The sequence below is a fragment of the Ranitomeya imitator genome, chromosome 2 (genome assembly GCF_032444005.1).
Source record: "Ranitomeya imitator isolate aRanImi1 chromosome 2, aRanImi1.pri, whole genome shotgun sequence".
Taxonomy (NCBI): domain Eukaryota; kingdom Metazoa; phylum Chordata; class Amphibia; order Anura; family Dendrobatidae; genus Ranitomeya; species Ranitomeya imitator.
Window position 1 is genome coordinate 233,248,795 of NC_091283.1, and position 25,558 is coordinate 233,274,352.

The 25,558-nt window shown below is 44.5% G+C and overlaps 2 protein-coding genes across 2 annotated transcripts in view; one reads left to right on the forward strand and one right to left on the reverse strand.

The window, feature by feature from the left end:
* TEFM (transcription elongation factor, mitochondrial) lies at nucleotides 1-23,357 on the forward strand. Its single transcript, XM_069748753.1, has 4 exons — nucleotides 1-71; nucleotides 21,179-21,429; nucleotides 21,504-21,653; nucleotides 21,719-23,357. Exons 1-4 carry the CDS (start codon nucleotides 38-40, stop codon nucleotides 22,145-22,147), a joined length of 864 nt encoding a protein of 287 aa, XP_069604854.1. The 5' UTR covers nucleotides 1-37; the 3' UTR covers nucleotides 22,148-23,357.
* The window catches only part of ATAD5 (ATPase family AAA domain containing 5), a 36,026-nt gene continuing 33,586 nt past the window's right edge, over nucleotides 23,119-25,558 (reverse strand). Inside the window, exon 23 of the mRNA XM_069748752.1 lies at nucleotides 23,119-23,689. Within this exon, the coding sequence (XP_069604853.1) occupies nucleotides 23,611-23,689 (79 nt within the window). The 3' untranslated portion in view covers nucleotides 23,119-23,610. The remainder of the gene's footprint in view (nucleotides 23,690-25,558) is intronic.

A 25,558-nucleotide genomic window follows, 5' to 3' on the forward strand; every position in this document is an offset into this window, starting at 1 on the left:
TTAATAAGATGCGGCTGAAGAAAGACACGTGACACCGATGTCAGGAATCATGAAAACTCTGATCAGCGGAGGTGAGAACTGACGTAACGGCGCCCGCATATACCGCTCACATATACTTCCCCATGTATCCTCATATACCGCTCTCATATATCCCTCCTCATATACTGCCACACATATACCTCCATATTCCCCCTCATATACCCCCATATACCCCTCCTCATATACCCCTATATATCGCTCCTCATATACCCCCATATATCACTCCTCATATACCACTCCTCATATACCCCCATATATCACTCCTCATATACCCCTATATATCGCTCCTCATATACCCCCATATATCACTCCTCATATACCCCATATATCACTCCTCATATACCCCCATATATCACTCCTCATATACCCCATATATCACTCCTCATATACCCCTATATATCGCTCCTCATATACCCCTATATATCGCTCCTCATATACCCCATATATCACTCCTCATATACCCCATATATCACTCCTCATATACCCCATATATCACTCCTCATATACCCCCATATATCACTCCTCATATACCCCCATATATCGCTCCTCATATGCCCCATATATCACTCATATACCCCATATATCACTCCTCATATACCCCCATATATCACTCCTCATATACCCCCATATATCGCTCCTCATATACCCCATATATCGCTCCTCATATACCCATATATCGCTCTTCATATACCCCCATATATCACTCCTGATATACCTCCATATTCCCCCTCATATACCCCCATATATCGCTCCTCATATACCCCCATATATCGCTCCTCATATACCCCCATATATCGCTCCTCATATACCCCCATATATCGCTCCTCATATACCCCCATATATCGCTGCTCATATACCCTCATATACATATATCACTCCTGATATACCTCCATATTCCCCCTCATATACCCCCATATATCGCTCCTCATATACCCCCATATATCGCTCCTCATATACCCCCATATATTTCTCCTCATATACCCCATATATCACTCCTGATATACCTCCATATTCCCCCTCATATACCCCCATATATCGCTCCTCATATACCCCCATATATCGCTCCTCATATACCCCCATATATCGCTCCTCATATACCCCCATATATCGCTCCTCATATACCCCCATATATCACTCCTCATATACCCCATATATCACTCCTCATATACCCCCATATATTTCTCCTCATATACCCCATATATCACTCCTGATATACCTCCATATCCCCCCTCATATACCCCCATATATCGCTCCTCATATACCCCCATATATCTCTCCTCATATACCCCATATATCACTCCTGATATACCCCCATATATCGCTCCTCATATACCCCCATATATCGCTCCTCATATACCCCCATATATCGCTCCTCATATACCCCCATATATCGCTCCTCATGTACCCCCATATATCGCTCCTCATATACCCCCATATATCGCTCCTCATGTACCCCCATATATCGCTCCTCATATACCACCCCTCATATACCGCTCTCATATAGCCCCCCTCATGTATTGCTTCTAATATACCCAGAAGTAGACAACCAACTAAAATACTATAAGGATATATTTAGATTAGACAACCAAAAAGAAACGCAATATCCTAAAAAATACTTTTTTAATAATATCTAAAATTATCATAGAAAAAATTACTTAAATGTATGCTACCAAGATCAACCACCTGGGTTCGGGTAGGGTAGGAAAAATTCAGGAAGTAGTAACAAATGTATTCCTGACACAGTCCCTGTTAGGTGGCCCTATAGTATCTTACACCTGCCTAACAGCGGAGGTTGGCACCCTAAATTGCGATGTGGCACCCCCGCTCCACGTCGACTGTCCCTTCTTACCCTACTGGGCCCTACCAACTACCCACGCCCAGGAGCCCCACAGACATACACACAAATTGACCAAAAGGTCACACTAACCAAAAACGTGAAAAAAGGTGTAAAAAGGTGAAAAAAGTGTAACAAAACCTACTAAAAAACAACGCAGCAAAAATAGTGCTGCGTAAAAGTCCACTAGATTACATGTATCCCAAGGCTATGTCAGCCAAACTGGTATATATATTGCTCGAAAAAATATAAATAATGATACACAAGCAACAATCAAAAACCAGAGTTATGGGGTACAGTAGAGCACCAATATCTTGTGCTCATAAATACTTCAGAGGTCATAAAAAATAGGAACCTCTAGTATCTATACCAATATGTCACTATCTTTGTTAGTACATGACCTACATGTCATAAACGGCAGACCTATACCTAGGACCCATACAAGAGGTAAATTCCTAGACTAAATGTCTAAGATATACGGAATAGCAAATATATCAGCTCACTCAGTAGGTGTTCATATGTTTAGGTGATATATAAATTTACACCTTAGATACCATATGGATTCAGCATCAGATGTCAGATATAAAAAAATGAGCAAAATATTCAACAAAAAAGAAAAAATAATCAAACACAAATGAAAAAATGTACACTATGTCAGATATCACATATAGTGTCTCTCATTTAGATTGGGCCAATACATAAGCGAGCCCGATATAGCTGAGGCCAATCCCTCTATACCTTCTCTTTGATAAATGCTATACTCGATCTAGTGCGAGCTCATTTGTCTGGGTGATATATAAGTTTATACTCTGGATATCAAACAGGTTCAATATCATATATCAAGACTGAAAAATGAACAAAATTTTTAAACAGAACAAGAAAAAATAAAGAAACACAACTGAAAAAGTGTCTGCTATGTCTGGTATCGCATATGATGTCTCTCATTTAGATTGGGCCAATATATAGAAAAGCCCAGCACACCTGAGGCCAATCCCTCATTCTTTTCATATAGGTAAATACTATGCTCAGTCCTATGAGCGCTTATTTGTATGGGTGGTATATGAGTTTACACCCTAAGTGCCGTGCGAGCTCAGCATCAGATATCAGAGATAAAAAATAAACAAAATATGAAACAAAACAAGAAAAAATAATCAAAAACAAATGAAAACATGTCTGCTATATCAGGTATCACGTATGGCGTCTCTCATTTTAATTGGGCCTATGCATAGAAGAGCCCAAGACGCCTGAGGCCAATCCCTCATTACTTTCTTGTAGATAAGTGCTATGCTCGGTCTGCCATGACTGATAAAAAAGAAAAACTTATCTGAGTATGTGACATAGTTCGTCGCGTTTCGCCCCTTCCCAGTATAGGGGCTCATCAGGGGATAAATTAGGGTGTAGCAGCAATGGCTCAGGAAGTGGATAATGGCGTGCGGAGGTAACCACGCTATACTTAATGACTCATAGTACCGTAATGTTTAGAGACAGCTGTCTTATATGCAAATTAGGTGGCGACCTTCCAGGGTGTCAGCGCCGCTCTTAGATACTTAGCGTGCGATTATTATGCACCGTGGGGCTAAATCCCTCCCCACCATCACATGACCATCCCGGAACTCCCGGATAAAGTGAAACGCAAGCTGCGTGTCACCAGTATCGACATGCACAGTAATCACGCTACTTCAACGTGCTCGTTATACATATGAGGCTGAATGCCCAACCCACCATTTCTTGAACTTCAAGCGTTCCTAGGGGGGTAGGGCGCAAGTGCATGTCGCCGGTGCGCAATACCAGCGCTACTTGAACGCACTTCTTGTGCACGTTAGGGCTAGCTCCCGCCTCCTCATCACGTGCCTTTCAGCGCTCCCGGAGTAGTGGAGCGCAGATGCGTGTCAGCCGGCGCTGACATGCGCACTACTAGTCTTATGCCAGCCTACCTATCGGCTAGCTGTCATTCCCGTATATAAGGTCATAAATATTACTGGCTCATATTTTCGGGACATACGCAATGCGTGCTCATTAGCACCAAGTCCATACAGGTATAATATAGCCCTATGATACACTGCGCTATTTATACCATACTTAATAGTGTTCCGTATAGTATAATCATTTACGTGCCTGAAAGGACACCAAACTATTTCATATAGATAAATGCTATGCCCAGTCCCATGAGAGCTTATTTATATGGGTGGTATAGAAATTTACACCCTAAAAAGACACCAAGCTGTCTCATGTACCTTACAGCCATTTCATATGTGTACCTCCACACACACCACTGTATTCTGTGCATCATGTTCTTTGCCGGAGGGCATCAGTGCCCACACTCGGAGGTCATCTGACCTCCATTGATGAAGGTACCACTGCAGGGGAAACAATAGCCTACAGTATCTTTAGACTTCGCAGTCAGTCTAAAAAGATGGACTAAAAGGATTGTCTACCGAAATTAAAATCCTTCACACGAGCAGTCTTAAATGAAACAGGTATATGTCAGTTGTTCATTGAGCCCACCAGGGCTCATGCTCTCCAGCCAAAAGATCCATCTACATTCTCGCTGGAGGATCTTATTATCCCAGTCACCCTGTCTGATAGAGGGGTATACTACCTCAATGATTTTAAACGAGATACAGTCAATATCCCCATTATGCACAGAATTAACATGTCTGGCTAATGGAGAATCTCGCCTATGTCTTATGTCTCCTAGGTGCTCGCCCATTCTGACCCGCAGCTGTCGTTTTGTTTTTCCTACGTAGTCCATCGGGCAAGAGCACGTACAAACATAGACGACACCCTCCGTTTTAGGCTGTGTTCACACGTTCCGGTTTTTTCGCGGTTTTTCCCTATAAAAACGCTATAAAACCGCAAAAAAACCGCATACAAGAAGCATCCCATCATTTAGAATGAATTCCGCATGTTTTGTGCACATGATGCGTTTTTTTCCGCATGAAAAACGCATCAGGCACAAAATCCGGACATGCTCATTCTTTTTGCAGTTTTTATGCGGATTTCCCACTGCAAAATGCATTGGGAAGTGTCCGGAAAAAACCGCGGAAAAAACGCGACAAAAACGCGTCAAAACCGCGGAAAAAAACGCATGCGGTTTTCTTCCGGATTTCATGCAGAAAATGTCCGGTTTTTCACAGGAAATTTCTGCATGAATTCCTGAACGTGTGCACTTAGCCTTACAGTTGCCAAATTGTCTGTTTTTATATATCCTTTTTGTCACCGAGCTCTGGAACGTAGTAGATGGTGCAATGTAGTTACAGAAGCTACAGTGACCACATCTGAAGGTCCCCTCAGATCTATTCACCAACCATGTCTCTTTCGTTTTTGGTGGATTATAGTGGCTATTGACCACCATGTCTCTAATGGACCTACCCTTCCTATAGGTGACAGATGGATAAGGGGAGATCCATCTATTAAGATCTGGGTCTGTTCTCAAAATCCCCCAGTGTTTCCTTAATATGCCCATAACCCTTTCTTGCTGATCATCAAAGATACCAATGAGTCTTGTTTTGGGGGTCTCATTCTCATTTTTCCGGGGATGAAGCAGTGTTGTCCTGTCCATGGTTTTAGCATATTGATTAGCTTCCTCAAGTAGTGCCCTAGGGTATCCACGATCCGTGAATCTTTTTTTCAGATCTCTTGCTTTTTGATAATCTCCATTTTCGGAACAGTTTCTCCTCAGTCTTAGAAACTGTCCTTTTGGTATCCCTCGTTTAAGTGGAGTCGGGTGATAACTCTCCCACCTTAGCAGGCCATTAGCCGCCGTTGGCTTGCGAAAGAGGGTAGTTCTTATTGAACCATTTTCTTCAATGGACAGTTTGACATCGAGGAATGAAATCTCTCTTCTCCCACCTCATACGTAAACCTGAGGCCTAGTTGGTTCTCATTTAGAGATTCCATAAAAGAATGGAAGGTAGGTATATCTCCAGTCCAGAGGACGAGGATGTCGTCTATGTAACGACCCCAAAATTGTATATGGGGTCCCCAGACGGCATCCCCGTCCCCAAAGACCACCGTGTCCTCCCACCAGCCCAGGAGCAAATTCGCGTAGGTGGGCGCACAAGGGCTACCCATAGCGGTGCCCCTGAGCTGGTGGTAGAACCTCCCATTAAAAAGAAAAAAATTATGACACAAAACATACTCAAGCAGAGTCATCACAAAATCATTGTGGAGCCAAATGGTTACCTCGTGTATTCAAAAAGTATTGAACTGCCTTGAGGCCCGCCTCATGATGAATACTTGAGTACAGGGCCTCTACATCTATTGAGATAAGTGTTGTCCCTGCTTCCACAGAGACCCCATCCAATTTTGTCAATAGATCAGTTGTGTCTCTCGTATAGGATGGCAGGGCTACAACAAATGGCCTCAACACCTGGTCGAGGTAGACGCTACTGTTTTGTCCCAGAGCGTCTATCCCCGACACTATTGGCCTACCTTTAAGCGGGGGGTACCCCTTATGGATTTTTCGAATTGCATAAAATGTCGCAATGACAGGGCTCTTAGGTAAAAGGAAATTCAGTTCATTTTTTGAGATCAAGTGGGCTTCCAGGGCTCTGGTTAGAATGTCGTTTAGACTTTTTCTATACTCTGGGGATGGGTCACGACGTATCACATCATATGTCGCCTCATCGGCCAAAATGTCCATACACATCTTGACATACTCTACCCTATTCATCAGGACGGTATTTCCCCCTTTGTCCGATGGCTTTATGATCAAAGAGACATCGGACTGAAGGCATTGTAACGCGGCTTTTTCTTCGTTGGATATATTGGGGTTGGCTGACCTGTGTTTAGGGTTGATTCTCTTTATTTCATCCACAACCAGCTTTTCAAAAGCATCAATAATTCCGTGATCACAAGGGGGCGGCATTCTTGTGCTTCTCCGTTTCAGGTCGGTAAAATGACCTTCTCCCGGGTTTCTATCCCCCTCTTCTGCCAGGTCAGCCAAAAGGCATACATCTTCAAAATCCTCTGGCAGGATGCCAAGCTGTTGACATTTATTCCGATCACTATTTGCAAAAAAAATTTTCCACCTTAATTTCCTCAGGAATAAGTTTATATCCTTGACCCATGTAAAGGGATCAAAGCTGGTTGTGGGAACAAAAGAGAGCCCCGCCTGTAAGATGGTTTTCTCGGGTTCTGTCAAGATGTGATTGGATAAGTTAATGATGTCGTTCTTCCCTTCGCCGTTCATGTGGCGTCTCATGATGGTATCAGAGGTACTACCCATCATTAGTGCGTCACTGTTCGTCCCCTCAGATGGTATCTTATATCTCGATTCTCTAAAAAAGACGGAACTGCAGAGGAAGTACCAGATGAGGGCGGCATATTTGTTTCCCCACGTACTGGCCCTCGCCATCTTGCAGAGTTACCTCTTTTATTTTTGGCCTTGAACCGTCTATAGGGTCTAAACGCGTCTCTCGGCTGGAAATCAGAGTCAGATGTCTCTACGTCTGAAGAAGAGATATCGGCCCTAGTAGATGGTCTGCCGTTACCGGCATTAGTGTCAGTAAACAAATAAGCCCTCTTTTCTTTAAACTCTGTGAGATCTCTAAGGAATTTTTTGTGTTTCCTTTCTTTAAGGGCAGCTTTATATTTATCTACCGCTACTTTAAGATTTTCTTCCTTGCTGGCAAAATCCCCCACTGTTTTATGTTTGAGAATCTCATCAATTTGTTCTCTTAATTTTTTTGAGGAGACTTCAAAAGTCCCTTTTTCTTCCTCTAGAAGAATTTGCATAAATTTTAAGGAAGAAGCGATGGATTCTTTTTCCCACCTTTCTAGCAGTCTATCAGACTTAACTCTCTGGGCTGGAGTGATATTAATTCGTAAACCGCGTGGAACAATACCCTGTTTTATATAATTGTCCAAAGATTGGATCTCCCACCAGGATTTTATATTCTCTTTATAGGTGGTTTGAAGGTCCGAAAATAGTGTTTTTAGACTTGGGCTTCCAGTTGGGCCCGTATCTCCTTCTGTCTCAGAAAACACTTCCCTAGCTTCATCCAACCAACTGCTCGTATTCAAGGATCCCGATAGAAACCCTGCCATATCACTAGAAGTAGACAACCAACTAGAATACTATAAGGATATATTTAGATTAGACAACCAAAAAGAAACGCAATATCCTAAAAAATACTTTATTAATAATATCTAAAATTATCATAGAAAAAATTACTTAAATGTATGCTACCAACATCAACCACCTGGGTTCGGGTAGGGTAGGAAAAATTCAGGAAGTAGTAACAAATGTATTCCTGACACAGTCCCTGTTAGGTGGCCCTATAGTATCTTACACCTGCCTAACAGCGGAGGTTGGCACCCTAAATTGCGATGTGGCGCCCCCGCTCCACGTCGACTGTCCCTTCTTACCCTACTGGGCCCTACCAACTACCCACGCCCAGGAGCCCCACAGACATACACACAAATTGACCAAAAGGTCACACTAACCAAAAACGTGAAAAAAGGTGAAAAAAGTGTAACAAAACCTACTAAAAAACAACGCAGCAAAAAATAGTGCTGCGTAAAAGTCCACTAGATTACATGTATCCCAAGGCTATGTCAGCCAAACTGGTATATATATTGCTCGAAAAAATATAAATAATGATACACAAGCAACAATCAAAAACCAAAGTTATGGGGTACAGTAGAGCACCAATATCTTGTGCTCATAAATACTTCAGAGGTCATAAAAAATAGGAACCTCTGGTATCTATACCAATATGTCACTATCTTTGTTAGTACATGACCTACATGTCATAAACGGCAGACCTATACCTAGGACCCATACAAGAGGTAAATTCCTAGACTAAATGTCTAAGATATACGGAATAGCAAATATATCAGCTCACTCAGTAGGTGTTCATATGTTTAGGTGATATATAAATTTACACCCTAGATACCATATGGATTCAGCATCAGATGTCAGGTATAAAAAAATGAGCAAAATATTCATCAAAAAAGAAAAAATAATTAAACACAACTGAAAAAGTGTCTGCTATGTCTGGTATCGCATATGATGTCTCTCATTTAGATTGGGCCAATATATAGAAAAGCCCAGCACACCTGAGGCCAATCCCTCATTCTTTTCATATAGGTAAATACTATGCTCAGTCCTATGAGCGCTTATTTGTATGGGTGGTATATGAGTTTACACCCTAAGTGCCGTGCGAGCTCAGCATCAGATATCAGAGATAAAAAATAAACAAAATATGAAACAAAACAAGAAAAAATAATCAAAAACAAATGAAAACATGTCTGCTATATCAGGTATCACGTATGGCGTCTCTCATTTTAATTGGGCCTATGCATAGAAGAGCTCAAGACGCCTGAGGCCAATCCCTCATTACTTTCTTGTAGATAAGTGCTATGCTCGGTCTGCCATGACTGATCAAAAAGAAAAACTTATCTGAGTATGTGACATAGTTCGTCCCATCTCGCCATCCCTACGCGTTTCGCCCCTTCCCAGTATAGGGGCTCATCAGGGGATAAATTAGGGTGTAGCAGCAATGGCTCAGGAAGTGGATAATGGCGTGCGGAGGTAACCACGCTATACTTAATGACTCATAGTACCGTAATGTTTAGAGACAGCTGTCTTATATGCAAATTAGGTGGCGACCTTCCAGGGTGTCAGCGCCGCTCTTAGATACTTAGCGTGCGATTATTATGCACCGTGGGGCTAAATCCCTCCCCACCATCACATGACCATCCCGGAACTCCCGGATAAAGTGAAACGCAAGCTGCGTGTCACCAGTATCGACATGCACAGTAATCACGCTACTTCAACGTGCTCGTTATACATATGAGGCTGAATGCCCAACCCACCATTTCTTGAACTTCAAGCGTTCCTAGGGGGGTAGGGCGCAAGTGCATGTCGCCGGTGCGCAATACCAGCGCTACTTGAACGCTGGTAAGGCACGTGATGAGGAGGCGGGAGCTAGCCCTAACGTGCACAAGAAGTGCGTTCAAGTAGCGCTGGTATTGCGCACCGGCGACATGCACTTGCGCCCTACCCCCCTAGGAACGCTTGAAGTTCAAGAAATGTTGGGTTGGGCATTCAGCCTCATATGTATAACGAGCACGTTGAAGTAGCGTGATTACTGTGCATGTCGATACTGGTGACACGCAGCTTGCGTTTCACTTTATCCGGGAGTTTCGGGATGGTCATGTGATGGTGGGGAGGGATTTAGCCCCACGGTGCATAATAATCGCACGCTAAGTATCTAAGAGCAGCGCTGACACCGTGGAAGGTCGCCACCTAATTTGCATATAAGACAGCTGTCTCTAAACATTACGGTACTATGAGTCATTAAGTATAGCGTGGTTACCTCCGCACGCCATTATCCACTTCCTGAGCCATTGCTGCTACACCCTAATTTATCCCCTGATGAGCCCCTATACTGGGAAGGGGCGAAACGCGTAGGGATGGCGAGATGGGACGAACTATGTCACATACTCAGATAAGTTTTTCTTTTTGATCAGTCATGGCAGACCGAGCATAGCACTTATCTACAAGAAAGTAATGAGGGATTGGCCTCAGGCGTCTTGGGCTCTTGTATGCATAGGCCCAATTAAAATGAGAGATGCCATACGTGATACCTGATATAGCAGACATGTTTTCATTTGTTTTTGATTATTTTTTTCTTGTTTTGTTTCATATTTTGTTTATTTTTTATCTCTGATATCTGATGCTGAGCTCGCACGGCACTTAGGGTGTAAACTCATATACCACCCATACAAATAAGCTCTCATAGGACTGAGCATAGTATTTACCTATATGAAAAGAATGAGGGATTGGCCTCAGGTGTGCTGGGCTTTTCTATATATTGGCCCAATCTAAATGAGAGACATCATATGCGATACCAGACATAGCAGACACTTTTTCAGTTGTGTTTCTTTATTTTTTCTTGTTCTGTTTAAAAATTTTGTTCATTTTTCAGTCTTGATATATGATATTGAACCTGTTTGATATCCAGAGTATAAACTTATATATCACCCAGACAAATGAGCTCGCACTAGATCGAGTATAGCATTCATCAAAGAGAAGGTATAGAGGGATTGGCCTCAGCTATATCGGGCTCGCTTATGTATTGGCCCAATCTAAATGAGAGACACTATATGTGATATCTGACATAGTGTACATTTTTTCATTTGTGTTTGATTATTTTTTCTTTTTTGTTGAATATTTTGCTCATTTTTTATATCTGACATCTGATGCTGAATCCATATGGTATCTAGGGTGTAAATTTATATATCACCTAAACATATGAACACCTACTGAGTGAGCTGATATATTTGCTATTCCGTATCTTAGACATTTAGTCTAGGAATTTACCTCTTGTATGGGTCCTAGGTATAGGTCTGCCGTTTATGACATGTAGGTCATGTACTAACAAAGATAGTGACATATTGGTATAGATACTAGAGGTTCCTATTTTTTATGACCTCTGAAGTATTTATGAGCACAAGATATTGGTGCTCTACTGTACCCCATAACTCTCGTTTTTGATTGTTGCTTGTGTATCATTATTTATATTTTTTCGAGCAATATATATACCAGTTTGGCTGACATAGCCTTGGGATACATGTAATCTAGTGGACTTTTACGCAGCACTATTTTTTGCTGCGTTGTTTTTTAGTAGGTTTTGTTACATTTTTTTCACCTTTTTACACCTTTTTGGTTAGTGTGACCTTTTGGTCAATTTGTGTGTATGTCTGTGGGGCTCCTGGGCGTGGGTAGTTGGTAGGGCCCAGTAGGGTAAGAAGGGACAGTTGACGTGGAGCGGGGGCGCCACATCGCAATTTAGGGTGCCAACCTCCGCTGTTAGGCAGGTGTAAGATACTATAGGGCCACCTAACAGGGACTGTGTCAGGAATACATTTGTTACTACTTCCTGAATTTTTCCTACCCTACCCGAACCCAGGTGGTTGATGTTGGTAGCATACATTTAAGTAATTTTTTCTATGATAATTTTAGATATTATTAATAAAGTATTTTTTAGGATATTGCGTTTCTTTTTGGTTGTCTATTCTAATATACCCCTCCTCATATACTTCTCCACATATACCTCCATATTCCCTCTCATATACCGCTCTCGTATAGCCCCCTCATATACCCCCATATATCGCTCCTCATATACCGTTCTCATATACCCCATATATGGCTCCTCATATACCTCCATATTCCCCCTCATATACCTCTCATATACCTCTCCTCATATGCCCCGTATATCGCTCCTCATATACCCCCATATAGCGCTCCTCATATTGCCCCCATATAGCCCCCCTCATATTCCGCTCTCATATATCTCTCCTCATATACAGTGCCTACAAGTAGTATTCAACCCCCTGCAGATTTAGCAGGTTTAATAAGATGCAAATAAGTTAAAGCCTTCAAACTTCAAACAAGAGCAGGATTTATTAACAGATGCATAAATCTTACCAAAAAGTTTTGTTGCTCAGTTAAATTTTTATAAATTTTAAACATAAAAGTGTGGGTCAATTATTATTCAACCCCTAGGTTTAATATTTTGTGGAATAACCTTTGTTTGCAATTACAGCTAATAATCGTCTTTTATAAGACCTGATCAGGCCGGCACAGGTCTCTCGAGTTATCTTGGCCCACTCCTCCATGCAGATCTTCTCCAAGTTATCTAGGTTCTTTGGGTGTCTCATATGGACTTTAATCTTGAGCTCCTTCCACAAGTTTTCAATTGGGTTAAGGTCAGGAGACTGACTAGGCCACTGCAACACCTTGATTTTTTGCCTCTTGAACCAGGCCTTGGTTTTCTTGGCTGCGTGCTTTGGGTCGTTGTCTTGTTGGAAGATGAAATGACGACCCATCTTAAGATCCTTGATGGAGGAGCGGAGGTTCTTGGCCAAAATCTCCAGGTAGGCCGTGCTATCCATCTTCCCATGGATGCGGACCAGATGGCCAGGCCCCTTGGCTGAGAAACAGCCCCACAGCATGATGCTGCCACCACCATGCTTGACTGTAGGGATGGTATTCTTGGGGTCGTATGCAGTGCCATCCAGTCTCCAAACGTCACGTGTGTGGTTGGCACCAAAGATCTCGATCTTGGTCTCATCAGACCAGAGAACCTTGAACCAGTCAGTCTCAGAGTCCTCCAAGTGATCATGAGCAAACTGTAGACGAGCCTTGACATGACGCTTTGAAAGTAAAGGTACCTTACGGGCTCGTCTGGAACGGAGACCATTGCGGTGGAGTACGTTACTTATGGTATTGACTGAAACCAATGTCCCCACTGCCATGAGATCTTCCCGGAGCTCCTTCCTTTTTGTCCTTGGGTTAGCCTTGACTCTTCGGACAAGCCTGGCCTCGGCACGGGAGGAAACTTTCAAAGGCTGTTCAGGCCGTGGAAGGCTAACAGTAGTTCCATAAGCCTTCCACTTCCGGATGATGCTCCCAACACAAAATACACAAAGAAAATAGGAGACATTTATTAGCATCCTGGATAGGACCTGTGCACAGTATATACCGTATGGGAATAAACATACTAGAAATAGGAGGAAACCAATATGGCTAAATAGAGCTGTAAGGCGCAATAAGTGACAAAAAGAAATATAGAGAATTAAAGGAAGTAGGTAGTGAAGAGGCATTAAATAAATACAGAAAATTAAATAAATTCTGTAAAAAGCAAATTAAGGCAGCAAAGATTGAGACAGAGAGACTCATTGCCAGAGATAGTAAAAACAATCCTAAAATATTCTTTAACTACATAAATAGTAAGAAACTAAAAAATTATAGTGTTGGCCCCTTATAAATAGTCTGGCTGAAATGGTGGATGAGGATGAGGAAAAAGCCAATATGCTAAATGACTTTTTTTCATCAGTATTTACACAAGAAAATCCCATGGCAGACAAAATGACTAGTGATAAAAATTCCCAATTAAATGTCACCTGCTTAACCCAGCAGGAAGTGTGGCGGCGTCTAAAAATCACTAAAATTGACAAATCTCCAGGCCCGGATGGGATCCACCCCCGAGTACTGCAGGAACTAAGTTCAGTCAGTGATAGACCATTATTTTTAATCTTTAGAGACTCCATAATAACAGGGTCTGTACCACAGGACTGGCGTATAGCAAATGTGGTGCCAATATTCAAAAAGGGGACAAAAACTGAACTCGGAAATTATAGGCCAGTAAGCTTCACCTCTACTGTGGGTAAAATCCTGGAGGGCATTCTAAGGGATGCTATACTGGAGTATCTGAAGAGGAATAACCTCATGACCCAGTATCAGCACGGGTTTACTAGGGACCGTTCATGTCAGACTAATCTGATCAGCTTCTATGAAGAGGTAAGTTCCGGACTGGACCAAGGGAACCCAGTGGATGTAGTGTATATGGACTTTTCAAAAGCTTTTGATACGGTGCCACACAAAAGGTAGATACATAAAATGAGAATAATGGGGATAGGGGAAAATACGTGTAAGTGGGTTGAGAGCTGGCTCAGGGATAGGAAACAAAGGGTGGTTATTAATGGAGCACACTCGGACTGGGTCGCGGTTAGCAGTGGGGTACCACAGGGGTCAGTATTGGGCCCTCTTCTTTTTAACATATTTATTAATGACCTTGTAGGGGGCATTCAGAGTAGAATTTCAATATTTGCAGATGACACTAAACTCTGCAGGGTAATTAATTAATACAGGAGGAGGACAATTTTATATTACAGGATGATTTATGTAAACTAGAAGCTTGGGCTGATAAATGGCAAATGAGCTTTAATGGGGATAAATGTAAGGTCATACACTTGGGTAGAAGTAATAAGATGTATAATTATGTGCTTAATTCTAAAACTCTGGGCAAAACCGTCAATGAAAAAGACCTGGGTGTATGGGTGGATGACAAACTCATATTCAGTGGCCAGTGTCAGGCAGCTGCTACAAAGGCAAATAAAATAATGGGATGCATTAAAAGAGGCATAGATGCTCATGAGGAGAACATAATTTTACCTCTATACAAGTCACTAGTTCGACCACACTTAGAATACTGTGCACAGTTCTGGTCTCCGGTGTATAAGAAAGACATAGCTGAACTAGAGCGGGTGCAGAGAAGAGCGACCAAGGTTATTAGAGGACTGGGGGGTCTGCAATACCAAGATAGGTTATTACACCTGGGGCTATTTAGTTTGGAAAAACGAAGACTTAAGGGGTGATCTTATTTTAATGTATAAATATATGAGGGGACAGTACAAAGACCTTTCTGATGATCTTTTTAATCATAGACCTGAAACAGGGACAAGGGGGCATCCTCTACGTCTGGAGGAAAGAAGGTTTAAGCATAATAACAGACGCGGATTCTTTACTGTAAGAGCAGTGAGACTATGGAACTCTCTGCCGTATGATGTTGTAATGAGTGATTCATTACTTACATTTAAGAGGGGACTGGATACCTTTCTGGAAAAGTATAATGTTACAGGGTATATACACTAGATTCCTTGATAGGGCGTTGATCCAGGAAACTAGTCTGATTGCCGTATGTGGAGTCGGGAAGGAATTTTTTTCCCTAATGTAGAGCTTATTCTTTGCCACATGGGTTTTTTTTGCCTTCCTCTGGATCAACATGTTAGGGCCTGTTAGGTTAGGCTATGGGTTGAACTAGATGGACTTATAGTCTTCCTTCGACCTTAATAACTATAACTAACAGTGGAGACAGGTAGGCCCAACTCCTTGGAAAGGGTTTTGTACCCCTTGCCAGCCTTGTGACCCTACACGATCTTGTCTCTGATGGCCCTGGAATGCTCCTTTGTCTTTCCCATGTTGACCATGTATGAGTGCTGTTCACAAGTTTGGGGAGGGTCTTAAATAGTCAGAAAAGGCTGGAAAAAGAGATTATTAATCCAAACATGTGAAGCTCATTGTTCTTTGTGCCTGAACTACTTCTTAATACTTTAGGGGAACCAAACAGAATTCTGGTGGGTTGAGGGGTTGAATAATAAATGACCCTCTGAAAAGACTTCACAATTTAAAAAAAAAAATAAACAAAGAAATAACATTCTTTTTTGATGCAGTGCATTTCACACTTCCAGGCTGATCTATAGTCCAAATGTCACAATGCCAAGTTAATTCCAAATGTGTAAACCTGCTAAATCTGCAGGGGGTTGAATACTACTTGTAGGCACTGTACCTCCTTATATACCCCTCCTCATATACCCCCATATGCCACTTCTCATATACTTCCATATACCCCTCCTCGTATACCTCCATATTGTCCTCCTCGTATACCTCCATATACCCCTCCTCATATATCACCCCCTCCTCATACTCGTATACCTCCATATACCCCTCCTTATATACCCCCATATGCCACTCCTCATATACCTCCATATACCCCTCCTCATACTCGTATACCTCCATATACCCCTCCTCATATACAGTTATATGTAAAAGTTTGGGCACCCCTATTAATCTTAAGCTTAATGTTTTCTGGCAACCGCTATTTCAGTTTCATATATCTATAACTGTTGGACACAGTAATGTTTCTGCCTTGAAATGAGGTTTATTGTACTAACACAAAATGTGCAATCTGCATTCAAACAAAATTTGACAGGTGCATAAGTTAGGGCACCCCACCAGAAAAGTGACACTAATATTTAGTAGATCCTCCTTTTGCAAAAATAACAGCCTCTAGTCGCTTCCTGTAGCTTTTAATGTGTTCCTGGATCCTGGATGAAGGTATTTTTGACCATTCCTCTTTACAAAACAATTCTAGTTCAGTTAAGTTTGATGGCCGCCGAGCATGGACAGCCCTCTTCAAATGATCCCACAGATGTTCAATGATATTCAGGTCTGGGGACTGGGATGGCCATTCCAGAACAGTGTAATTGTTCCTCTGCATGAATGCCTGAGTAGATTTGGAGCGGTGTTTTGGATCATTGCCTTGCTGAAAGATCCATCCCCTGCGTAACTTCAACTTTGTCACTGATTCATGAACATTATTGTCAAGAATTTGCTGATACTGAGAGGAATCCGTGCGTCCCTCAACTTTAACAAGATTCCCCGTGCTGGAATTGGCCACACAGCCCCAAAGCATGATGGAACCTCCACCAAATTTTACTGTTGGTAGCAAGTGTTTTTCTTGGAATGCTGTGTTTTTTGGCCGCCATGCATAACGCCTTTTTGTATGGCCAAACAACTCAATCTTGGTTTCATCAGTCCACAGTACCTTCTTCCAAAAAGAAATTGGCTTCTCCAAATGTGCTTTTGCATACCTCAGCCGACTCTGTTTGTGTCGTGCTTGCAGAAACGGCTTCTTTCGCCTCACTCTCCCATACAGCTTCTCCTTGTGCAAAGTGTGTTGTATAATTGACCGATGCACAGTGACACCATCTGCAGCAAGTTCATGCTGCAGCTCTCTGGAGGTGGTCTGAGGATTGTCCTTGACTGATCTCACCATTCTTCTTCTCTGCCTTTCTGATGTTTTTCTTGGCCTGCCACTTCTGGCCTTAACAAGAACTGTACCTGTGTTCTTCCATTTCCTTACTATGTTCCTCACAGTGGAAATTGACAGGTTAAATCTCTGAGACAGCTTTTTGTATCCTTCCCCTGAACAACTATGTTGAATAATCTTTGTTTTACCCTTCGCCACGACAGCACCCACAATGAGAGAGGGACCCGCCCATAGGAACAGGAAACCTACAGAGATAAAAGGGCGGTCCCCCTCTCCTCCTCAGTTGGTTTCCTGTTCCTATCGGAAATCCCTGGATTACCTACATGACGGAGGTGGTTGGAGGGCCGTATCATCCTCTTGGGCGGAGAAGAAAGACATCTCCATCGAGCTCATATGTAAGGACGCAACCTGGTCCATCACCTTTTGACTTTTTATAAACATTATAGGCTTGACCTATCTTCTGCATCTGACTTGGCATTCGGGAGAGCTGTCCTCACCACGGTGATCCCACCCAGGTGAAGGTTCTCTGTAAATCTCTCATTGTGGGTGCTGTCAAGGCTAAGGGTAAAAAGCTGGATTACTTACCGGTAATGCCCTTTTAATGAGCCACGACAGCACCCTGTCACTTCCCACCCTAGTTAATTAGGTATAGTTATATATACAGGATATTCTCATGGGTGAATATAGATAACATACAAATGTACAAACAAATTGCGGATATATATACTAATTTAACAACTGTGGTTCCTCTCGTACTCTGAAAAACAACTGAGGAGAGGGGGACCGCCCTTTTATCTCTGTAGGTTTACTGTTCTTATGGGCGGGTCCCTCTCTCATTGTGGGTGCTGTCGTGGCTCATTAAAAGGGCATTACCGGTAAGTAATCCAGCTTTTTCAGATCATTTGACAGTTGTTTTGAGGAGCCCATGATGCCACTCTTCAGAGGAGATTCAAACAGGAGAACAACTTGCAAGTGGCCACTTTAAGTAGCTTTTCTCATGATTGCATACACCTGGCTATGAAGTTCAAAGCTCAATGAGGTTCGAAAACCAAAAAAAGTGCTTTAGTAAGTCAGGAAAAAGTAGGTAGGAGTATTTAAAACAAGAAAATGATGATAACGGTGCCCATACTTATGCACCTGTCAAATTTTGTTTGAATGCAGATTGCACATTTCCTGTTAGTACAATAAACCTCATTTCAAGGCAGAAACATTACTGTGTCCAACAGTTATTAGATATATGAAACTGAAATAGCTGTTGCAAAAAAAAACAATTTTATAAAACATTAAGCTTAAGATTAATAGGGGTGCCCAAACTTTTTCATATAACTGTACCTCCATATTCCACTCCTCATATACCCCCATATGCCCCTCCTCCTCATATACAACCCATGAGGAAAAGAGAGCTGGAGGATACGGATATCACCCCTCCATCACCAATCTGTGACGGAGCTTACCCAGTCACATCTCTCTGGTGCCCCCCCCCCCCGGTCAGGGATCTGCACCTAGGATAAGTAGTCGCCGGAGAGGCTGCCCTGTCACGTGCTGTTTATCGGGGCACTCTGCAGTGAGGGCAGTATATATATCACCAGGCCCGGAAAATAAACACACACACACCCCTCCGGTCTATCACTGCCAGGATCCCCCAATAACACCAGAACGGTATGCTGCCACCAGTTCCTCGTTAGATATTGGCCCGGTCTGTTAACAAGTCTATATTAGGTCAGAAACCAACCCCAGGTAGCGTATAAGGACTAGCCGGACTCAGACGTGGGAGATCAGGTTAAGGCTAGGTTCACATTGCGTTAGGGCAATCAGTTTAGTGCATACGCTAGCAGATTGCGCGAACGCAATGTCACAAAAGGGATCGTGTTTTGCGATCCCGTTAGCGCAGATGCCCGATCTGCGCTAGCGAGGAACGGACCTCGGACGCTGCAAGCAGCGTTTCAGGTGCGTCTGAAACTAACGGGACATTGCTAGCGACCCGTTAGCACATTGTTGTCAATGGGTGCGCTAACAGACCCGTTACATGGCGTTAATTGCGACAATTTCGCCATGTAACGGAGTCCGCTAGAGGACACCCATTAACGCAATGTGAACCTAGCCTAAGAGATAAAAGAGCAGCCCAAAATTTATATTTTAACTGCCGAAAGGCGCACTAGAAACTACAAATATATACAGAATATTATACAGATGATACAGGTACAGATAAATGTAGGGTAGAGGTTGGGGATAGCAGTTAGCTGTAGGTGTCCCGTTACTGTTTCTTATCACGGTGTTGATGGAGGGAAGCTCTCGTATCCACAGGCTCCTTAGTTCCTGGCCTGTCTCCACACATGATGTGACTTGGCTTCCATGGCAGAACAATGAGAAAGGATAAAGGTGTGTAGTTAGCTTTTAACCCTTACCTCACCCCCTCCCATATTTGCCACCACCCCTCTGGGAGGAACTGAACTCTCCTCCCTTGACTTCCTAGCTGAAATAGCTCCCAATATCGAGAAAGGGTCATAACTTCCGAGCAGGAGGTCCAAACTGGACGACTGACATCTCAAAGGGTTTGTTGGGGCTGGACCGACACAGAGTCCAAACTTGGGAAGGCTAAGTGGTTCTGGAGAGCCAGTCTCGATAGCTTGGTATCTGGGACCGCTGGAGAAATATGAGACCCAGGGGTGCGTGCAGGGGCTCCCAGGGTTCTGGTGGTATATTGGACTTAACCCTGAGATACACGGTACGCTCATAATTCATCTCTAGGTGTCGGTGACGCGCCGTCTATGCCTTCCATTGATAGCTGATTGATGTTGGCCGTCCTACACAAGACAGTAGGGGGTTGCAGCTCTGCTCCTCTTCGCCTTCATTAGCACGTGGCCTCTAATTCTCCAGCCATAAGGCACGTTCCTGTTCTTTTGGGAATTTGTGTACTTATCCCATGGGTGGGGCCACAGTTCAGGAGCAGAGGGAGTTCTCTGGATAATATATTGGGCCTGAATAAATCCAAAATGGAGTCTCCCTCATCCCTTAAACCCCCTATCCTCATATACCCCTCCTATACAACTCCTCATACTTCCATATACCTCTCCTCACATACTCCTCCTCATAGACCACCATATATCTTCCTCCATAGACCTGTGCATACCGTTCCCCCTCATACACCTTCCCCGCGTCCCCTCTTCTCCCTTTTGTACATTTGCCCCACTTCCCTCTTCTCCCCTGCTTGTACACCTTTCCTGCATCCCCTCTTCCCCCGTATACCTGCCCTGTGCCCTTCTTCTCCCTCTGTATACACATGTTTTGCGTCTCTTCTCCCCCTTGTACACCTGCCCCGCTTCCCTCTTCTTCCTCCTTGTATGTTTCGTGTCCTTTCTTCTCCCCCTTGTACACCTGCTTTGCGTCTCATCTTCTCCGTTGTACACCTGCCTCGCTTCCCTCTTCTCCCCCTTGTACACCTGCTTTGCGTCTCATCTTCTCCCTCCTTGTACATGTTTTGTGTCCACTCTTCTCCCCCTTTGTACACCTGCCCCGCTTCCCTTCTCTCTCCTTGTACATGTTTCGTGTCCCCTCTTCTCCCCCTTTGTACACCTGCCTCGCTTCCCTCTTCTCCCCCCTTGTACGTCTGCTTTGCGTCCCCTCTTCTCTCCCCTTGTACACCTGCCCCACATCCCCTTTTCCGTGTACACCTGCTTTGTGCCCCTCATATACCTTCACCCCTCTTACACATGCCCCCCTCCTGTACACCTTCTTTATGCCCCCTCAGTACTCCTGTCACGCACCCGTTTTCCTCCCCTGTACACCTGCTTTGTGCCTCTGGTCTCACCTTTACACTTGCCCTGTTCTACTGCCCCGCGCCCCTCATTTGTTCCCGTTCTGCTTCTATTGGGGGTGAATTCTGACTTTGACTTTCTAGGATTGAGGTGCCTTTTGCGGCCCCGCTACTGCACTAGGGGTGTGAGTCGGTGGGATGCAGCACAGGAGGGGTTCCCGGGCCAGATACTTTGTGGTGAGCAGTCCCCCGCAGTCCCATACTGGGAGGATGAGCCTCCTCCTTATGTTACGGACGGGTACACAGAGCATGCGGGTGACGCCATGAAGCTGGGCCGACGAGAGAGCACAAGGGCAAATTTCCTAAAGCCAGAGATCTCCCTACAGCGGCTGCAGGTGAGGGTTGGCTGATGGTCCTCATCTTGGGGTCCCGCCCGCTGGCAACTGACCTGCTCCTCTCGTCTCTGCAGGCTGCTGGCAGTATCATCTCCATTGTGTTTGGGCTGAAGAGACTGGCGTGGGCCCATGTGGACCGGACCCTGACTGTGAGAGACTGGCAGCAACACGAATGGTCCCAGGTGACAAAGGCGCGGCAGCACCCTGACCTCTACCTGGCAGATGTAAGTGGAATTTACATGGGGCTGCTGGAGTCTGGGCCGTGTTTGAGCTTGTGTCCTCTCCGCAGGTGTCCTCCGCCGTCTCTAGGCTCCCGGCCGCCGACATCTACATCCTGGAGAAAAGCTCGCTGTCTGCCCAGAATGCCGCCATGTTTCCCGTCACCCTGCACTTGCGGGTAGTGGAGGCCATGTTGTTCGTACTGCTGAACCCGGACTACGCTGCAGAGCAGGAGCACAGAGTGTTCAGCGTGTCCCGGACCACTGTGGGGAAGCACTTTGACATTATGGTGGGTGGCACGAAGACGAGCGGCGTGGACTTGGTGCAGCGGTTGGTGGAGGAGGCAAGCACGCGGGAGCAGCCGCGTGTCCGCTTCACCCCGGAGCTGATCGCCCATTACAAGCACAGACTGCACCCCCACGGCCAGCATCGCCACGAGGAGATGTGTGACGCTCTGCTGCAGGCCATCGCTGTACTGGAGCTGGCCGGGCACCGCTGATTATGAGGAAGGTGTCCACACTGTGGTCCCTGCACCTGACCTCCTCTGTGCCGCTGCAGGACACCGCTGATTATCGGGGAGGTGTCCATACACCCATCTCCTGACCTCCTCTGTGCTGCTACAGACCACGGTCATTCATGCCACGTGGTGTACCCCTCCCCCAGTAGTTTCCTGTCTTCCTCTGTATTACTAGATGGTGCTTGTCGGTGTTTGGGAGACAGTCCGTATGGTCGCTGGTCCGGCCTCCCCCATAGTCACTGCAGCACAGACGCTCTCTGTTTGGGTGGGTCACTGATCCCAGCTATTTACCCCATTCTCCCCTGGGGCATGATGGTGATGACACGGATCGGGGGCTGTTGGACGACTACACTAGAACCTGCTAGTGCCTGCTGCGGCAGTTCCATGACAGGACACTCGTACAGAGGTGTCATGGTGATATCTAAGCAGCCAGTACCACACAAAGGTTGTGACTAATGATGAGCGGCAATGCTGGAGTCAGGTGTTCTGAGAACTCTTGTACAAAGGTAAGCAAATTTGCTGGGGTTCACTCTTATATGGAAAGCTGCAGCGGGACCCAGATACCTTGAGCGCACCAGCCGATCAGCGCATACATGGATATAGCCTGTGTGTTGGGATCGTGACAAGGAGCTGCGGCGCCGATCAGCCGGCGTGATTGAGGAAGCCAGGTTCCCCCTGCAGCTTATTCAGTAAGCACTATAGCTTGCAAAATAAGAGGGAACTCGAGCAAATTTGCTCAACTCTACTCGTGTGTTTTCAGCGTGCTCCAATAACTGTGTCCGAGCCCCCGCGACAGCTTTTAGACAGACACTATATGATGGCATCACGAGGCTTCAACATAGTGTGACTTCGGTACGCTCCAGTACTGACAGCACCAGAGCGTGTGCCGAGAACACCGCACACATTCACTCATCAGTAGTCACAACACCAGGCTGGGGGGGGCACAGACCACATCACTCAAAGTCGCCTTTAATTTCCAGAATATAAAAAAAAAACAAATTTATAATGTAAAATTCTGGGAATAAAAAAAAAAAATGTCACAAGATCCAAGCAGCCGTAAAGTCACCTGGGACCCCATCCACCGTTGGTGGAGCGATCTTAAGCACCAGAGATCCCCGACCACCACAGGGACGACATTGTCATAAATAGATAAATGTGGAGATAAATAAAAAGATGAAGTCTCTGTACAGAACACAGGAAGTGCATGATTCCTCCACCACCACGAGCCGCTCCAGGTATGTCTCCTGCTGCCACCACATGTATTTTATGTCTAGGGAACATCCTCCGTCACATGTAGTTCTGAGAGTTCTCCACCACCCATCACATGGAGCTTGGGGAGTCCTCCAGCACAGTCCATCACATGTAGTTAAGGTGTAGTCCTCTGCCATCCCTCACGTGGAGCTCAGGTGGAGTCCTTGGATGTAGTTCTGGAGGTTGCCTGTACCTCAGGGGAAGTCCTCCGCCAGGATGCGTAGTGTTGCCTTCGGAAGCTCAAGGTGGATGCCCTCCAAGTAGTGAAGGAACCTGAGGAGACAGAAAAACACGGTCAGGACTGAGGAGCACACTAACGTCACGTTATAAGCACTTCTCCTGTCCCTGAGGCCATGATGAGGGTTCTTCTGGTTCAGGAAGGAATGGAGGAGAGGTACACAAAGAAGCGACTCATTGAGAATCTCAACGTGCATTTCCTATTGGTTAAAGGTGAGCATAACCACAACTAAAAGAATTGTTCATTGTTGATAAAAAAACGTATGACACTCGGAGGAAGCGCCGCACATGTTTCTTTTTCCTGCTCTCCCTCAATCAGGGTTTTTCTAAAGGTTCAGGAAGGAGACAGCTCACCATCTGGATATCGGGGTAGAATAATGTAGGACAGCGAGGTCAATGAGGAGGTCAGTAGGCCAGCAGGAGAGAATCATCTAACAAATGCATTCAATCCCGGTGGAGCTCCCACCAAGACCATTGTCTTTGAAGACTACCTCATACACCACGGCTAAGGAGATCGGAAACCTCAGGAGCCTCAATACAGACATGGAGGACTCCAGATTCCCCCCCCCCCCCCCTTAATGACAGAAAGCATCAGGAGACAATCCAGATGTTGAGTACACCAGATCCCCCTATAAAATAGCCCAAAAACCTCAGGAGCCTCAAGCCAGATGTGGAGAACACAAGATCCCCCGTGTGGAAGAAACCGGAAACCTCAATACAGAAGTGGAGGACACCATATGCCTCTTAGAGAAGAGACCGGAAAACTCAGGGGCCTCAATCCAGACGTGGATGAAACAGGACTCCCCATAAAGAGATGGGAATGCTCAGGAGCCTCAATCCTGACATAGAGGACACCAGATCCACCCTCCCCAACAGAAGAGATCACTATATTCCCCTAATAGAAGAAACCGGAAATCTCAGAAGCCTCAATCCAGATGTGGAGAACAACAGATTGCCCTCAACAAAAGAAACCAGAAACCTCAGGCAGGAGCCTCCGCTAAAGAGACCGAAAACCTTAGGAACCTCAATCCAAATGAGGACACCAGATTCCTCCCCTACAGAAGAGACCAGAAACCAGGGCCGTGGAGACTAAGTCAGTGTTCATTTTGGTGGAGTCAGAGTCTGTATAAAATTCACCGACTGACTCCAAAAATATATAATAAATTGGGTTCAGTGCTGTGTTTTTATAAGAATTTGGGAAGTTGTAAAATGTCCTGTAAATGTCTGTTCCTGATCTCAGCCTTTAATTTCGTTAAGTCTGTGCTACACTTTATGTACAACCCCTGGCAAAAATTATGGAATCACCGGCCTTGGAGGATGTCCATTTAGTTTGTTTAATTTTGTAGAAAAAAAAAAAAGCAGATCACAGACATGGCACAAAACTAAAGTAAATGGCAACTTTCTGGCTTTAAGAAACAATAAAAAAAAATCAAGAACAAAAAGTGTGGTAGTCAGTAACGGTTACATTTTTTAACCAAGCATAGGGGAAAAATTATGGAATCACCCTGTAAATTTTCATTCCCAAAACAAACACCTGCATCAAATTAGATCTGCTCGTTAGTCTGCATCTAAAAAGGAGTGATCACACCTTGGAGATCTGTTGCACCAAAGTGGACTGACGTGAATCATGGCTCCAACAAGAGAGATGTCAATTGAAACAAAGGAGAGGATTATCAAACTCTTAAGAGGGTAAATTATCACGCAATGTTGCAAAAGACGTTGGTTGTTCACAGATGTGTCTAAAATCTGGACCAAATACAAACATAGGAAGGTTGTTAAAGGCAAACATACTGGTAGACCAAGGAAGACATCAAAGCATCAAGACCGGAAACTTCAAGCAATATGTCTCCAAAACAGGAAATGCACAACAAAACAAATGAGGAACGTATGGGAGGAAACTGGAGT